Source organism: Salmo salar, chromosome ssa23 (genome assembly GCF_905237065.1).
Source record: "Salmo salar chromosome ssa23, Ssal_v3.1, whole genome shotgun sequence".
Lineage (NCBI taxonomy): Eukaryota > Metazoa > Chordata > Actinopteri > Salmoniformes > Salmonidae > Salmo > Salmo salar.
In genome coordinates this window covers 24,087,717-24,105,664 of record NC_059464.1, presented here as the reverse complement: position 1 = coordinate 24,105,664, position 17,948 = coordinate 24,087,717, and the positions used below count along the sequence as shown (strand labels likewise).

The window sequence follows — 17,948 nt, the reverse complement described above, 5'->3', positions numbered from 1 at the left end:
AAATGTCCTTGTTTTTGAAAGAAAACCACATTTTTTGTCCATTAAAATAACATCAAATTGATCAGAAATACAGTGTAGACATTGTTAATGTTGTAAATGACTGTTGTAGTTGGAAACGGCAGATTTTTTATGGAATGTCTACATACTGTACGTGTACAGAGGCCCATTATCAGCAACCATCACTCCTGTGTTCCAATGGCACGTTGTGTTAGCTAATCAAAGTTTATAATTTTAAAAGGCTAATTGATCATTAGAAACCCTTTTGCAATTATGTTAGCACAGCTGAAAACTGTTGTTCTGATTAAAGAAGCAATTAAACTGGCCTTCTTTAGACTAGTTGAGTATCTGGAGCATCAGCATTTGTGGGTTCGAATGCAGGCTCAAAATGACCAGAAATAAATAACTTTCTTGTGAAACTCGTCAGTCAGTTCTTGTTCTGAGAAATGAAGGCTATTCCATGCGAGAACTGCCAAGAAACTGAAGATCTCGTACAACACTGTGTACTACTCCCTTGACAGAACAGGGCAAACTGTCTCTAACCAGAATAGAAAGAGGAGTGGGAGGCCCCGGTGCACAACTGAGCAAGAGGACAAGTACATTAGAGTGTCTAGTTTGAGAAACAGACGCCTCACAAGTTGTCAACTTGCAGCTTCATTAAATAGTACCCGCAAAACACCAGTCTCAACATCAATAGTGAAGAGGCGACTCCGGGCAGCTGGCTTTTCATTCAAAATCAAGGACATTTCTAAGTGACCCCAAACTTTTGAACGGTAGTGTATTTTGTAATGTCATATATTTAACCTGGACTTGCTGGCCAGCCATGATGCCTTATTAAGGAATCTGGGACAAACCGCTAGTAATCAGTGTGTGTGTTTGTGTGACATGGGACCTTAGCCATCTCCAGCGGCAAAGTCACTGTTAGTGGCCCTTGTGACATCGATCAACTCTTGTTGTAATTAGACATTCTGAGGCATTTTGACCTTCTTCTTTTGGCCAAGAACTGTAAGGTAAACGTTTGTGTAAATGTTGTTACTCATTATCATGGCAGACTGGGAATTCAGTTGTAGTCTTGACCTTGGGCATTGCTAATCTGTATCTACCAGTACCAATGTGACAGACTTATGTATGAAGACTATTATGATGCCAATCCTAGTGAATTTAGAGAGGGTTTGATATTCCTTTCAACTGGGTAGCTCTTTAACAGTAGTTTAATACATATGGATAGACAACAATAAGCTATTTCACAACTCTATTTCACCACCACAGAGCTGGTGTTTTATGGTAAAAAAATATAAAAAATATGTGGGTCAGGGCTGAGTAAACGTATAGTAAATCATTGACCAAGTTGGACTAAAAAGGTGGGGTCAAAGAGGATAGCTTTGACCTTGCGTGGGTGGTCACATGATCAAAATAGAATGTGGAGATGGGAGTGGTCACAGTTATTTTGTTTTGAGCCCTTATTGATTTCATGTTATAATCAAATTTACCAGTCACATCTATCACATATGAGAGAATCTGCTTCTATGTTATACTAGTACATTGTCACTCAATGGTCTCTCTAGGTCACTTCCAGGCAGGCAGGCAGCCCTCAGCTCCCAGATCGAAAGGCCTAGTTAATGATTAACAATACCAGTCAGATTTATTGTGTACAGTGATGCTGTCAGGAAGCATTTCCTTCTCTAGCCTGTCCGGGAAACACACACTCTACAGACACACTCTCAGGCTCTCTGCCTGTGTACAGCTACCATACCTATACTTCTAGCTCTAGATCAGACAGCTGCCAGATGAATCAGACCATGCAACCCTCCCACAGCTCTCATCCCAGGTAAGTCTTCTTTTCTCTGGGCATAAACAGAGGATCTATACCCTCTCCTCTACACACCACCCACTCACACACTGCAGAGGCTGCTAGTGGAGGTGTGGTTGGGTGTTTCATGTATGGGTGTCAGAAAATGTGGGTGCTTGGTACATAGACTGTAACGGTCTGGTATCTTAGGATTTTCACGGTTAACTAGTTTGGGTAGTTGGTATAGGGGGAACATAATGGGGCATCTACAGTAGTATCTGGTTACTGACTTTTATACAAAACTAACTAAACTTGCACTGGGTAGTTAGCCATAAGATCCCAGTTATGATCCAAAGTTTATTTAAAAAAAAAAATGTAAAATGAAATATCACATTTACATAAGTATTCAGACCTTTTACTCTGTACTTTGTTGAAGCACCTTTCGCAGCCTCAAGTCTTCTTGGGTATGACGCTACAAGCTTGGCACATGTGTATTTGGTAGTTTCTCCCATTCTTCTCTGCAGATCCTCTCAAGCTCTGTCAGGTTGGATGGGGAGTGTCGCTGCAAAGCTATTTTCAGGTCTCTCCAGAGATGTTTTATCGGGTTCAAGTCCGGGCTCTGGCTGTGCAACTCAAGGACATTCAGAGACTCATCCCGAAGCCACTCCTGCGTTGTCTTGGATGTGTTTAGGGTCGTTGTCCTGTTGGAAGGTGAACCTTCACCCCAGTCTGAGGTCCTGAGCACTCTGGAGCAGGTTTTCATCAAGGATCTCTCTGTACTTTGCTCCATTCATCTTTCCCTTCGAACCTGACAAGTCTCCCAGTCCCTGCCGCTGAAAAACATCCCCACAGCATGATGCTACCACCACCTTGCTTCACTGTAGGGATAGTGCCAGGTTTCCTCCAGACGTGACACTTGGCATTCAGGCCAAAGAGTTCAATCTTGGTTTCATCAGACCAGAGAATCTTGTTTCTCATGGTCTGAGAGTCCTTAAGGTGCATTTTGGCAAACTCCAAGCTGGCTGTCATGTGCCTTTTACTGAGGAGAGGCTTCCGTCTGGCCACTATACTATAAAGGCCTGATTGGTGGAGCGCTGCAGAGATGGTTGTCCTTCTGGAAGGTTCTCCCATCTCCACAGAGGAGCTCTGGAGCTCTGTCGGAGTGACCATTGGGTTCTTGGTCACCTCCCTGACCAAGGCCCTTCTCCCCTGATGGCTCAGTTTGGCCAGGCAGCCAGCTCTAGGAAGAGTCTTGGTGGTTCCAAACTTCTTCCATTTATGAATGATGGAGGTCACTGTGCTGCAGACATGTTTTGGTACCCTTCCCCAGATATGTATCTCGACACAATCCAGTCTCGGAGTTCTACGGACAATTCCTTCGACATCATGGCTTGGTTTTTGCTCTGACATGCACTGTCAACCGTGGGACCTTATATAGACAGGTGTGTGCCTTTCCATATCATGTCCAATCAGTTGAATTTACCCGGTGGACTCCAATCAAGTTGTAGAAACATCTCAAGGATGATCAATGGAAACAGGATGCACCTGAGCTCAATTTTGAGTCTCATAGCAAAGGGTCTGAATAGTAATGTAAATAAGGTATTTCAGTTTTTTATTTGTAATACATTTGCAAAAATGTCTTAAAACCTATTTTTGCTTTTTCATTATGGGGTATTGTGTGTAGAGTTATTTAATCCATTTTAGAATAAGGCTGTAATGTAAAAACAGAATTGGAAAAAGGAAGGGGTCTGAATACTTTCCGAATGCACCTCCTATAGATCCTCAGAACACACACAGGACCGAACAGCCCTCAAACATGTAAGCTACAACAAGGTGAGGCCACACACACACACACACACACACACACACACACACACACACACACACACACACACACACACACACACACACACACACACACACACACACACACACACACACACACACACACACACACACACAGAGAGAGAGAGAGGGTGTTTCATTCAGTATGGATATAAATGTAAACAGCATTTGGGGAGTTGAATGTTGCTTTCCTCTGCCCTGGTTTCAAAAGGAAAACATCCACCATCTAGTTAGGTAACTTTAGCTACTTAGCTAAACAATGGAAGGTACACAATCCATGGCCACATAGCTAGATGGCTATGTGTAAATTAGCTTGAAGTGAAAAAAAGTGAAACGTAATCAAAACAAGTTGAGAAAAAAGTAACTAAAAGAAACGTGTTTTATTATCTTCTGAATGAATTTGTTTCTCCTGTCTTAAATGTAGCTAGAAGTTCTATTTTGCTATCTCCCAAAATAAATACCATCTCTTTGATGAGTAGTTTATTCAGTGAATCAGGTCATCTTCATGGTAACCAAAAACTCTTTCTGCCATTTACATAGAGATCCTATTATATTACTATAGGGGCTATGTCATAAACTGTCAAATTTCCAAAATGGGGCCAAAATGGCAGCCATATTGGTCAGGGAAAAATCTAAAACCAGTCTAATTGGAATGAATGGCAGTAGAGGCATTAGCAGGGGTGAAAGTAAGGCGGTACAGTTCGGTATGGCGTTCAGTCAAAAGAGAATAGAGGTATGCCGTACCGGTAAAACATGAGCCTATCACAATAATTAAAACAAAATGTCCTAGAAAACTGTAGGCTATTTAAAAAAATATATATATATATTTCACCTTTATTTAACCAGGTAAGCTAGTTGAGAACAATTTCTCATTTACAACTGCGACCTGGCCAAGATAAAGCAAAGCAGTGCGGCACAAACAACAACACAGAGTTACACATGGAATAAACAAGCGTACAGTCAATAACACAATATGAAAAAAAGAGTCTATATACAGTGTGTGCAAATGGCGTGAGGAAGTAAGGCAATAAATAGGCCATAGTAGCGAAGTAGTTACAATTTAGCAAATTAACACTGGAGTGATAAATAGCAGATGATGATGTGCAAGTAGGAATACTGGTGTGCAAAAGAGCAGAAAAGTAAATAAAAACAATATTGGGATGAGGTAGGTAGATTGGGTGGGCTATTTACAGATGGGCTATGTACAGCTGCAGCGATCGGTTAGCTGCTCAGATAGCTGATGTTTAAAGTTAGTGAGGGAAATATAAGTCTCCAGCTTCAGCGATTTTTGCAATTCGTTCCAGTCACTGGCAGCAGAGAACTGGAAGGAAGGCGGCCAAAGAAGGTGTTGGCTTTGGGGATGACCAGTGAGATATACCTGCTGGAGCGCGTGCTACGGGTGGATGTTGTTATCGTGACCAGTGACCTGAGATAAGGTGGAGCTTTAGCTAGCATAGACTTATAGATGACCAGGAGCCAGTGGGTCTGCCGACGAATATGTAGCGAGGGCCAGCCGACTAGAGCATACAGGTCGCGGTGGTGGGTGGTTTAAGGGGCTTTGGTGACAAAACAGATGGCACTGTGATAGACTGCATTCAGTTTGCTGAGTAGAGTATTGGAAGCTATTTTGTAGATGACATCGCCGAAGTCGAGGATCGGTAGGATAGTCAGTTTTATTTACACCATTATTTATCAATATCGTATATCAGAGGCATAAAAATGAGCGAATGGACTTGAAAACAGGTGGTATATCCTACGCTCCAAAATGCGATGTGGTTAAACTAAAACACTGACATTTTGCCAAGGCAGAGATGAGTGGCCGACTCAGAAACGCGCACGGACAGCAGTGGACGCGTAAATTCTGGCCTAATGAGAATCGCCAAATTTCATTACACTTTGTGGTGTTTTGTGTAAGAGATGTCTCTTTCCATTCACCACTGTTTGGAGACTGGGAATATGCTGCGAGTGGATTAACAAAATTTGTATTTTTTATTTAACCTTTACTTAACTTGCTTGGGTAGGAGTCGTTTGAAGTGATTGTTTGACAATCAGATGAAAACATCATGACTGGTTGTGTTTATGCCACAATAAAAGTAATACATTTTAAAAGTTAAATGACAAATATATACAACTAGGCCCACAGTGATCCCATTGAATTATGCGCAACGACGTGCACATATAGAAGGTGAAAATACTTTCACCCCTGGCCATAGGTGATGCATTTCCTGCTTTTACTTAGACAGGAAAATAAAAGTAAGGCATGCTATGTATCAGAAATTGTGTAATGGAATTATAGTCAACCTAAAATATTGTCATATAATAATAAATACAGTTCATACAGGTTTTATGAACATTTTCTGTATAAATAGCATCTAAAATATATGTAAGCAGACCATAAATGTCTCAGATTTTGTTTTTATATATAGCTGTGAGTGCTATTGTATGATACAATATCAGTACTTGTTGCATTTACAACTAGTCCTATCATGAACTGATATGAGCCAGTGTATGTATGGCTGTGGATTGACTGCATTGTTGGAATGTAATGTTAACATATTGTCAGTTAATTCAAAACATTTATGGAATCATTCCTCTAAAACTGCCTGGCTAGCTAGCTAACACACATACTGTACAGTGCAGATCAATTCTTCACATTCATTGTTTTACACAATATCTTATCACAGCACTGGCAAACCATGGTAGACCAACTCCCTAACCAATATGGCTGACATTTGGACCATCAGAAGGAGGTTAATGACCATTCTAGTATTCTAATTTTTAATTCTATGGCATACATGCCTTCAAACTATCATAAAACCCTTAAATGATGCACTTACCTAAGGAAATGTTTCAGAGGCTCGATGCAACACCCTTACACAATTCCCTTAGAGAAGGGAAAAATATAAGTTCAACTTCATATTCATCATCTCCAGCACCAACATACTGTACATGAAAATAACGTGTTAATATGTTTTGTAGTAAAAAAGAGAGGAAGATAGGTGTTTCAATTAACATCACCAACTAACTAGTATACAATACCCCCCCTCCCCACACACACACACACAAAACATTCAAACTTGCCATTTTCACATACAATGTTGGTGTTTATATACAGTTGAAGTCGGAAGTTTACATACATTTAGCTTGGAGTCATTAAAACTCGTTTTTCAACTGCTCCACAAATTTCTTGTTCACAAACTATAGTTTTTGCAAGTCAGTTAGGGCATCTAGTTTGTGCATGACACAAGTAATTTTTCCAGCAATTGTTTACAGACAGATTATTTCACTTATAATTCACTGTATCACAATTCCAGTGGGTCAGAAGTTTACATACACTAAGTTGACTGTGCCTTTAAACAGCTTGGAAAATTCCAGAAAATTATGTCATGGCTTTAGAAGCTTCTGATAGGCTATTGACATAATTTGAGTCAATTGGAGGTGTACCTGTGGATGTGTTTGAAGGTCTACCTTCAAACTCAGTGCCTCTTTGCTTGACATCATGGGAAAATCCAAAGAAATTTAGCCAAGACCGCAGAAAAAAAATTGTAGACCTCCACATGTCTGGTTCATCCTTGGGAGCAATTTCCAAACGCCTGAAGGTACCACGCTCATCTGTACAAACAACAGTACGCAAGTATAAACACCATGGGACCACACTGCCGTCATACCGCTCAGGAAGGAGACGCTTTCTGTCTCCTAGAGATGAACGTACTTTGGTGCGGAAAGTGCAAATCAATCCCAGAACAACAGCAAAGAACCCTGTGAAGATGCTGGAGGAAACAGGTACAAAAGTATCTATATCCACAGTGAAACGAGTCCTATATCAACATAACCCGAAAGGCCGCTCAGTAAGGAAGAAGCCACTGCTCCAAAACCGCCATAAAATAGCCAGACTACGGTTTGCAACTGCACATGGGGACAAAAATAGTACTTTTTGGAGAAATGTCCTCCGGTCTTATGAAACAAAATAGAACTGTTTGGCCATAATGACCATTGTTATGTTTGGAGGAAAAGGGGGAGGCTTGCAAGCCGAAGAACACCATCCCAACCGTGAAGCACGGGGGTGGCAGCATCATGTTGTGGGAGTGCTTTGCTGCAGGAGGTACTGGTGCATTTCACAAAATAGATGGCATCATGAGGGAGGAAAATTATGTTGATATATTGAAGCAACATCTCAAGACATCAGTCAGGAAGTTAAAGCTTGGTCGCAAATGGGTCTTCCAAATGGACAATGACCCCAAGCATATTTCCAAAGTAGTGGCAAAATGGCTTAAGGACAACAAAGTCAAGGTATTGGAGTGGCCATCACAAAGCCCTGACCTCAATCCTATAGAAAGTTTGTGGGCAGAACTGAAAAAGTGTGTGTGAGCAAAGAGGCCTACAAACCTGACACAGTTACACCAGCTCTGTCAGGAGGAATGGGCCAAAATTCACCCAACTTATTGTGGGAAGCTTATGGAAGGCTACCCGAACCGTTTGACCAAAAACTGAACAATTTAAAGTCAATGCTACCAAATACTAATTGAGTGTATGTAAACTTCTGACCCACTGGGAATGTGATGAAATAAATAAAAGCTGAAATAAATAAATCTCTCTACTATTATTCTGACATTTCACAATTAAAACTAAGTGGGGATCCTAACTGACCTAAGACAGGGCATTTTTACTAGGATTAAATGTCAGAAATTGTGAAAACTGAGTTTAAATGTATTTGGCTAAGGTATATGTAAACTTCCCGACTTCAACTGTATGTTGATGTTCGGGTGGTGCTGGAGATTTTTAAATGTCCCTTTAAGGATAACACTTAAGATGTTTTATGCAAATGCCATGAAGGGTTCTAAGCCCTAATGTGACAACCAATACAATCACATAGCAGTGTCAATCAAAAGATACAATAGACACTGCAAGGTGTTGATAATTTTTTGTACACTCAGTGCATGTCCATTTAAAAGTGGTTACAATTCATGACATTTTGATTACGTTAGTATGATAAACTAACGGAAATGTACATTTTCATCAAGGTTTTGAAATGTGTACTTTTTGAAAATACTAATATTAATTAATGGACCAAAAAATCTCTAAATTAACTGATAACTCTCACTAATACCCATTAATGTTATTAATAATGCTGAGAACAGAGGCAGTATGGAGTGAAGGAGATCGTAGAGCTCCATCCAGCTGGCAAGCTAACTTAGACTTTGATAATTTCAGAGCTGATATGTCCTTATGATGAGGTCCACTGTGATTTATAAGACTTTGGCTTCATCTCTTTTCACGTGTTTGTTTCTGTTATTGTCCTGCTATTCCAGGGGGGTGTATCTCATATTCATGAGGGCCACAGTGTCCAATCACTCTTTTGTGATCAATTAAGTGCAGAGGAGAAACAGAAACCTTTGTTATATTTATTTCTAACTGTACCAATGTACTCCTCTTTCTCAAGGACACCTCTCAGATCTGTCCATCTGCGGACCACAGAGACTGGCTCTGCCCTGTGTGTCTGCAAACTGCCAGCTTTCCTGTACAGACCAACTGTGGCCATCTCTTCTGTGGTAAGACAGCACCACACACCATCCCCCGAAACCAGAATTTGATCGGATTTATCTATGGGTCAAGAGAGACTTGTACAGAAAGAAAGAGGTCTTCAGGGCCCAGAAGGTAGCATATTAACATTTACATCAAATCAAATCCAATCAAGCTTTATTTATACAGCACAGTTCAGACATGGAATGCAACGCAATGTGCTTCCCAGGAAAAAAAAGATTTTTAAAAAATGAGGAAAATAAAAAATGAAATATTTATTACACAACAAAACGTAAGAGGATAAAAAACAAAAGAAAAACCATAAAGACTGAACGACTAAAAATCACCCTAAGGAAAAGCAAAGCTAAAACAGTGTGGTTTAAATATAGTATGTCCACAGTTCCGGCACCCCTCAGGTACGCTGTGCCAATTGTGAGCCGCCCTATGGGACTCTCGATCACGGCCGGTTGTGATACAGCCCGGGATCAAACCTGGGTCTGTAGTGACACCTCTAGCACTGCGATGCAGTGCCTTAGACCGCTGCACCACTCGGGAGGCCCCCATCTGGCATTTCTAATTGCCATGCTACATGTGCCAAGTTGCTCTCTCAGAATATCATAATGGAGCTGCAACTTTGACTTTCTTCACTTCCTTTTGCAATTTCTCTTGAATTGATTCGTTTCCTCACTCATCCAAGTGGCTCTCTGTTTGGATGTGGCCTTTTTCAACCTTACTGGAGCTGTGGTATCAATGGTTGCACTTAATTTGCTATTAAAGTGATCAACTAAATCATCACCTACAAGGCAGAGTAGGTGATCGAGTATTGTTCATACACTCAATAAAATCTGTAGCTACTTCAGAGGTAAGATGGCGTTTCTTAATAATGCGTTCAATATTACCCTGTGCTATGGGCAACAAGGTAGTACAAAATACACAGTGGACATCAGATAAAGCAACATCAACTATAGAAGATATGTCAATAGAAAGCTCCTTGGTAATAACAGGTCCAGCGTATGGCCTGAGTATTCCCAGTAACCCGTTGGATAAAGTCCATAAAGCTCAAAAGATGAATAAATTCAATGGCTTTGGAGTCAGTCTCTTTGTCAACATGAATATTAAAACCACCAAACACAATTATTTTATCATTGTTCTCAAGCACAATAGACAATAGTTTAGAGAAACATTAAAGAAAGTGTGGCCGTGCTTCGGTGGACAGCACTGGTGGCTGACATTGAAACAGTATGGCATGATGCTCAAAAGACCCAAAGTCGCCAAACAAAATGTCCTTACAGCTTAGAGCAGTAGTTAAAATAGATAAATATTGTAAATACTGTAGTGCTGCTCTGATTGAAGCCTCCCCCTGGATTACAGCTTTTCATACTCTGTCAGAAAAGGGAAAAAGGCTGTCCTCTACCCTTTTCCCCTTTTCTGACAGAGTACAAAAAGCTATAATCCAGGAGGAGGCTTCAATAAGAGCGGCACTACAGTCTGAAGAAATCTATGTTTCAGTGAGAAACATGTAATCAACTTTGAGCTCTGTAATGAGGTCATTCATGAGAAAGGTTTTACTAGTGATTGCTCTAACATTTAAAAGCGACATATTCAATGAGTGTGGGCCACTCTGCCCCTGGGGCAACTGCCTCAAGGTAACCAATGGAATAACAACCAAATGATTAACGTTTCAACCACATTTTCTGATAGTCTCCAATCTATCAGAATGGTAGGAGATGACAGTTTGCATAAACTCACTAGAAGGCAGAGTTAAGGGAACATAAATTAAGTTACTCAAAATAACCCTAGAGCCGTTTCTACAGAAGTTGATGCTTTCCAAATCCTCTGTTCCTTATTCTGCCCGGGAGAACTAGAGCACTACCAGACCCTGTTGGTCTGTGTCTAAAACAGTTTGCAATGAAGCTGGAAATATTCCTGGAACCCCTGCGGTTATGGTAAATCCCTTCTCTTTTAAAAAGTGCAGGGGTTCCCAAACTTTTTAAATCAGGGCCCCCCTTCCAGCATTGGGGATCCACGTCTATTTCTATGAGCACAAGCGCTGTTCATGACAAACTGTTCATACCTCTCTTTTTGGTGGAGAGAATTTTGCAGGTTTAAAGCTTATTTCCTGCAATTCTACACATTTTATCATGGCGTGCAAAAATCATTTTGTAGTTTTAAAGCACATTTTCTAATGTGTATTCATGTGGTATTTGAATGACTCAAAAATTACAACAATATCTTTGGGTGTAAGGGCTGTCGTCGGAAGAAGACCAAAATTCAGCGGAGTTAATGTTCGTCATATATTTAATTACGGCAAGAACACTATACAATACAAAACAATAAACAGACAACCAAAACAGTCCTGTCACGTTTAACACAGTAACACGAACAGAAACAATTACCCACAAAACCCCAACGGAAAAACCTGCACTTATGTGTGACTCCCAATCAACAACAACGAACTTCAGCTGTGCCTGATTTGGGAGCCACACACGGCCCAAAACAAAGAAATACAAACACATAGAAACAGAACATAGAACGCCCACCCAATGTAACACCCTGGCCTAACCAAAATAAAGAACAAAAACCCCTCTCTATGGCCAGGGCGTTACATTTGGCTAAAAAAACTGACATGGGCTAGTTGATCTGGGCATTATATTATTCTAAATAGCTCTCTAAGGAATGAAGTGTCTGACTTGACAAGAGGAACTGATGATACACTACCCAATTTCAAATTGCACCTTGTGCATTTTACTACTACAACTTTCAAGAGTAAGTTTAAAGCCGGGCTGAGTTCCTTAAAAAAAAAACACGGGACGGGGCCAGAGATAATTATTCTCTTCCCTGTGCTAGCGATGGTGTTTATATAAAAATTGTAGTCCTCCCTCAGATCTCCTAAAGCAAAGGTCGTTAAAACCTAAGTGAGTAGCTTACATAAGAAAATGCCATACAACATATTGACTACAGCAGCAGGTCAAGGGGGGGATCTGTTCATTAATTAACTCTATTGTCTGTCCATCTGCCTGTCCATCATGAGGCTGTCTGGTCAATGAAACTTTCCGTCTGTGTCATGTGATGAGAGCCCCAAGACCTGTCTAGCCTGGGGGGTTAATATTTGACAATCGTTGCTATAGTGAACGAGTGTGTGGCTCCCACCTGAAAGAGATCACACACACTCAGGCTTTGATCATTCACGCACACCTCTCTCATTTGGCCAGAGGGTATCTATGGAAACCATGGAAAAGAGGAACTCCCCCAGCCATCCACGGTCTTAAAGAGTCCTAGGATATGGTGATCATATGGCATTGTTATGACAACGCTAACCTGGTTGCTAGTCTGTTCGTTTGCGTGCTGTAATACTTGTAATATTTGACGTGTGCTGGATTTAGTTTGTCAAGCTTAATAGAACCAATAAATACTCCCAAAAGTGCAAAATACAAATTTTCTAAATCAAGAGTACCAAGTATTTTACACATTTTAAATACTTTTTCGACCCAGTTCTGTTTGCTATCCCTGAGTATGCAACGGATCAGTTGAGTAATTCCATCATCAGTTTTGTATTTTGAAGTAAAACTGTCTGTTTTGGCCATAATCTCATTACAGAAGTGGGACAACAGTGATAGACAGCTATATGAGTGGTGGATTCAGATAGTGGTTGATAATGGTAGTAGCATATGTCAATCTCCTCTCCCTGTCCTTCACCAGTGTCTGTGTCATCATCACGTGATGCAATAACTACTCCACCCGACCTGCCCCTCTTACCCATGCCTCCCCCTAAGAGAGAGAGAGGAGCTGTACTTAGTTAATTAACATTCAGTAGACAAGGTCATGTCACTAGTACAAAAGCTTCTCATGCTGCCGTCAGCATTTTGCTCATACCCGCATTTTACTCAATCCCACAATAATATGAACACATTACACTAGCAATATGACAGTTTCCCTAATGGTGAATCGTAGTTTTTGGGGTACAAATATTAATGGAAAGAGTAGTGATTGAGTACTTATTTATGTTACCTTGTTTCTCTGTCTGCAGCTCCCTGTCTGATCTCGTACTGGAGACTTGGGTCCTGGCTGGATGCCATCAGCTGCCCTCTGTGTAGACAAAGGGTAAGCAAGACACACCCAACTGTAGAAACATCCATTATTACCATGATATTACACTTGTTATCCGACAAGAAAAATAGCAAAACTATGTTGAATAAAAGTGATAAATAATGGTTCAGAATTGATTGAATGTAACTGGAATGGATTTTCTCTCTCTCTCTCTCTCTCTCTCTCTCTCTCTCTCTCTCTCTCTCTCTCTCTCTCAGGTCAGTGTCCTGTGTTGTCTATTCGGTGAGGGTCAGTCAGACAGAAAGGAGAGGGAGGTTCTGGGAGAAATTACCGACTACAACAAACGCTACTCAGGAACCCCTCGAAGGGTCAGTACCACCATAGACCACATTGTTCTATCTCTATGAGTACCACACACAACATTTATTAAAACATGCTACAACCACACTACAACCTAGTAACACACAAAACCTTCAGATAATCTTTACCAATTAAACCATACAACACTTTCTCAAGGGTCTTTCTGCAGGTATTTTTCGCTCTCTAGACTAGAGCTTCATAGCCTTTGTTATACTGTAGATAGCTTGCTCTCTCTCACCTTTTATGAACATATCAGGTTCTGTGATTTCATTTTGACCTTGAATGTGGCTGCAGAAAAGATGGCAGTATTTACATGATAATAAAGGTGAGTTCCTTTCCCATCCCTCTGATAATGGTTTTGTAACTGGAATACTGCTTACGCAACCACCGCATAGAGACTGTATTGTACAAGGACAATGGAAGGAAATCACACTAAAGTAGAATACAATTCTCTCTCACTCCTGTGGTTGATCCTGTTGGGTACATCTCAATACTCTAAAGTGGCCACCTCTCCTCATTTTCTTTAGTTAATCTGGACTGATCTAAAATAAGAAAACGTTACAAAACCTTTTGCTACATTGTGCTCTACTCTAGTGAACACGAGCCAGATCTCTGTCCCACCTGAAGCCAGGTGAGGTGACCGTGACACCCTCTACTCACACCTGTGCCCCTGTCTTGTCTTCTGTCCCTTAGGTGACAGACTACTTGTGTGACACGCCCCTGTTCCTGCAGCTGCTAGCCCGCGGCCTGGGCGCTATGGGGGGGCTCGTGTGCCTCTTCTTTCTCAGAGTGGTGCTCTGCTGTCTTGGGGCCATGGTGTCCCTCTCCTCTGCCCCCCTGGACACTCCATCCTCCCTGTCTAGCCTCCTGGGGGTCCTGGATGACCTGGTGGTGGTCTTCCTGCTGCTCACCTGTGTTATCAACATCAACCAGCAAATGACGCCAGAGAGTGGGAACTCCTCAGCACACACAGCCACACAGGGAGTAGGTCTGCTCAGTAACTCGCTGTAGCAGCAGAGATGATAACCTGCAGTGATTTCACCTTTGTTTCAACAGGAGATCTCAAGGTGAAGAAACGATTTTTGAGCGAGACCTAGCAGAATGTCAGCAGCGTCCGTCTGCTGGTTTTCATCCTGGTGTTAGCAGGTGTTGGACTCACTGTAGCACTGGCATAGACAACCTTTAGGTTTACAGCTAATTACAGGCGAACAGCAGGCAGTCTAACCAGGGGCCCAGTTTATGCGTTGATGAATGTATGCTGACGTAGGTGTCTCAACGTCTCAGACCTTGCCTTCTTTCTTTCCTTCATGACCAGTGATCTGGTGAGATGGTGAAAGCTACATGGTGGAACCTACACAACTAGTTTCTCCATACATGCGGTGTAGGCCTACCAGTGGAGGCTGGTGGGAGGAGCTATAGGAGGACAGGCTCATTATAATGGCTGGAATGGAATTTATGGAACGGTATCTAACATAATTCTATTCTAGCCATTACAACCAGCCTCCACTGAGTCCTACTCAACTCATTTGAGAGTGGGCATGTTTGATGGATTACGATGTAGTATTTTATGTAGCATTTTATTATGTTTTTTTGTGTAGTGTTTATTTCTACTCCTACAGTATATACAGTACCTGTAGTCTTTATTTTGGAGACAGTAATGGTTATCACTGGCCTTCAGTGGTTCAGTGAGACCTGGGGTCTGTTCAGGAGGGTGCAGATTAAATGGAGGCCTATTGTGTTGCACCCTGTCGACGCAACCCTGCTGTTTTTTCAGTGATGTCAGTACTATAAAATTAAAATGTAAATACTAGATATTTTACCAAGGCATTGTTGAATACTTGCTTCTGACTGGCATTCTAGAGCGTGCATTATGTAAGGGATATTCAAGGAGGGGCTATGCTTTCTATGGAAAATAATGAACACGTGGAAGGTGTGTTCCACGACACACCACTAGCGGAGTGGAACTGACCTTCCATGGAGTTGCATTATTTTCTGGAGAACGCAAGTTGATTATCCCTTTTATATTTATCATATCCGTGGTATACATTCTCAATGTTCTATTGCCATACTGGCTGGCAACATTCTTATCCCTTGCTTGCTAGCTAGCCAACTATGGCTAACTTACATTCACGCCAAAAAAAGTGCAGCCAAAGTAACTGCATTTGCATTTGTTTAAGCTGTTTTCTAGAGACCTTGAATGTGGATACATCCATAACAATGAACTAATAATGTGCGATTTCGCCTGGCATAGAACATTTGCCCTCTTGCCAGGCCACTGTTCAGAATAGATAGCCAACTACACAGCTAACACAATAATTTCAAACTGAAGCTGGAATGAAAGCGAATGAGCTGCATTTCGTGTTTTTCTTTTCTTTGTATATATCCAAAGAAATTATGCAGATTCATGATTTCGGCTGGCTGAGAAAATCTGCAAGCCTGTCTTTCTCGAGACGTTCATTACCATACAACAGCTGGAGATTGAATTTTAATATTGAAACAATGTTTGAATGTTGGAGAGACAGACAGCAAGGTTATTACAAATCTCCGCTGTTGAAAACCAAATGCTAGTCTAAAAGAAATGGGAGATAATGTCTAGATACTTTTTACAGTGTAGATCTAGTATATAAATGGCCTGGCTGAACTGATTATCCAGTCAGATGCACAGTCAGATGGAGTAAATAGGTATAGATTTAGCCTGTGGTCATTTATGAATTATAAACTGGGTGGTTCGAGCCCTGAATGCTGATTGGCTGAAAGCCGTGTTATATCAGACCATATACCATGGGTATGACAAAACATCTATTTGAAAATGCTCTAATTACTTTGGTAACCAGTTTATAATAGCAATAAGGCACCTCGGGTGTTTGTGGTATGTTGCCAATATACAGTACCACGGCTAAGGGCTGTATCTCCGCGATGCGTCGTGCATAAGAACAGCCCTTAGCCCTGATAGTTTGGCCATAAAGAAAGGTTTGTGGTCATACGCACATCCTTAAAAACATAGGTGCTCGGCTAATAAAGAATACTAGCATAGAACAAGAAGGCCCGCACAGTGTTAAAGCTCCCAATTCACAGATTTATTGACAACGTTTCGATCTGAAACAAATCTTCGTCAGGTCAAATAAACTGAGTGCTCACATCCCAAAATATACACATTTCACCTCACATGACCATTGTGGACATGACACATAGTGGGTGCAAAAACAATGTGTATCTCTAATAATTGAATAACAATGAGATGGGTACATGTAGTAGTTCCAGAAAATAATATTTACAAAATGACCAAGTGGGTAACCTGGAAGGCAAGACAAATCAAAGTGACATATTCATGTAAGAAATGGTCTGATATCAAATTCTTGGTACATGGTACACAAACATTGAATCCAATACAATTCTCTTCTCAATAATAGATTATCAGTATTTCCCCCCCTTCTAGGAGTCTTAACATGTTCGATGCCAATGTATCTCAAAGAGCTAATGTTGTGACGAGCCTCCATGAAATGCGCAGCCACAGGGTTTCTCTGGTCAAGGGTCCTGATATTACTCCTGAGTTCTGCTATCCTTGTTTTCAGAGATCATTTTGTTTTTCCTACATAGCATAGACCACAAATACACTTGATGTAATGATGCCCATATACTACACCCCCTTGTACCTGATTGCTTAAATAGACACCAGCTGGAATGCGGTGTTAACCAATCAGCATCCAGGATTAGACCCACCCATTGTATAATTCCATATAATTTACAGTAGAATTCAATAGATATAGTTCATTCTTACATGTTAAGAGTGTTTTGATAAGATTGTCTGCTAAATTATGAAATGTTATACAGTATGTTTGAACTGCTTTTGCCGGCAGCATACCACCCTGCATCCCACTGCTGGCTTGCCTCTGAAGCTAAGTAGGGTTGTCCTATCTCCTGCTCGGTCCCTGAATGGGAGACCAGATGCTGCTGGAAGTGGTGAAGGAGGGCCAGTAGGAGGCACTCTTTCCTCTGGTCTAACAAAAAAATATCCCAATGCCCCAGAGCAGTGATTGGGGACATTGCCCTGTGTAGGGTGCCATCTTTCGGATGGGACGTTAAACGGGTGTCCTGACTCTCTGTGGTCACTAAAGATCCCATGGCACTTATCGTAAGAGTAGGGGTGTTAACCAAGGTATCCTGGCTAAATTCCCAATCTGGCCCTCATACCATCATGGCCACCTAATCATCCCCAGCTTCCAACTGGCTCATTCATCCCCCTCTCCCCCCTGTAACTATTCCCCAGGTCGTTGCTGTAAATTAGAATGTTTTCTCAGTCAACTTACCTGGTAAAATAAAAGGTTAAAAAATAAACAAATAATTGAATGCCAATGTCAAATTGAAAGCAATGTTGAATTCGATTTTCACA

The 17,948-nt window shown here is 41.2% G+C and overlaps 1 protein-coding gene across 2 annotated transcripts; it reads left to right on the top strand.

Annotated features, from left to right (window-relative positions):
- Nucleotides 1-1,649: 1,649 nt before the first annotated feature.
- On the top strand, nucleotides 1,650-16,195 carry LOC106584289 (E3 ubiquitin-protein ligase RNF170). Of its 2 annotated transcripts, none has more exons than XM_014169362.2 (6): nucleotides 1,650-1,825; nucleotides 3,565-3,619; nucleotides 9,072-9,180; nucleotides 13,179-13,252; nucleotides 13,456-13,566; nucleotides 14,252-16,195. In XM_014169362.2, exons 1-6 carry the CDS (start codon nucleotides 1,785-1,787, stop codon nucleotides 14,567-14,569), a joined length of 708 nt encoding a protein of 235 aa, XP_014024837.1. In that variant the 5' UTR covers nucleotides 1,650-1,784; the 3' UTR covers nucleotides 14,570-16,195. The 2 variants fall into 2 exon arrangements, with proteins under 2 accessions (XP_014024837.1, XP_045562271.1); XM_045706315.1 differs by having other exon boundaries at nucleotides 1,662-1,825; nucleotides 3,565-3,604.
- The last annotated feature ends 1,753 nt before the right edge of the window (nucleotides 16,196-17,948 follow it).

Excerpts from the sequence above, each read along its gene's own strand:
- LOC106584289 (XM_014169362.2), top strand. The coding sequence starts at position 1,785 with ATGAATCAGACCATGCAACCCTCCCACAGCTCTCATCCCAG. Across the intron at positions 1,826-3,564 it reads TCCCACAGCTCTCATCCCAG|ATCCTCAGAACACACACAGG; the intron begins GTAAGTCTTCTT and ends CACCTCCTATAG. Across the intron at positions 9,181-13,178 it reads CTGTGGCCATCTCTTCTGTG|CTCCCTGTCTGATCTCGTAC; the intron begins GTAAGACAGCAC and ends CTCTGTCTGCAG.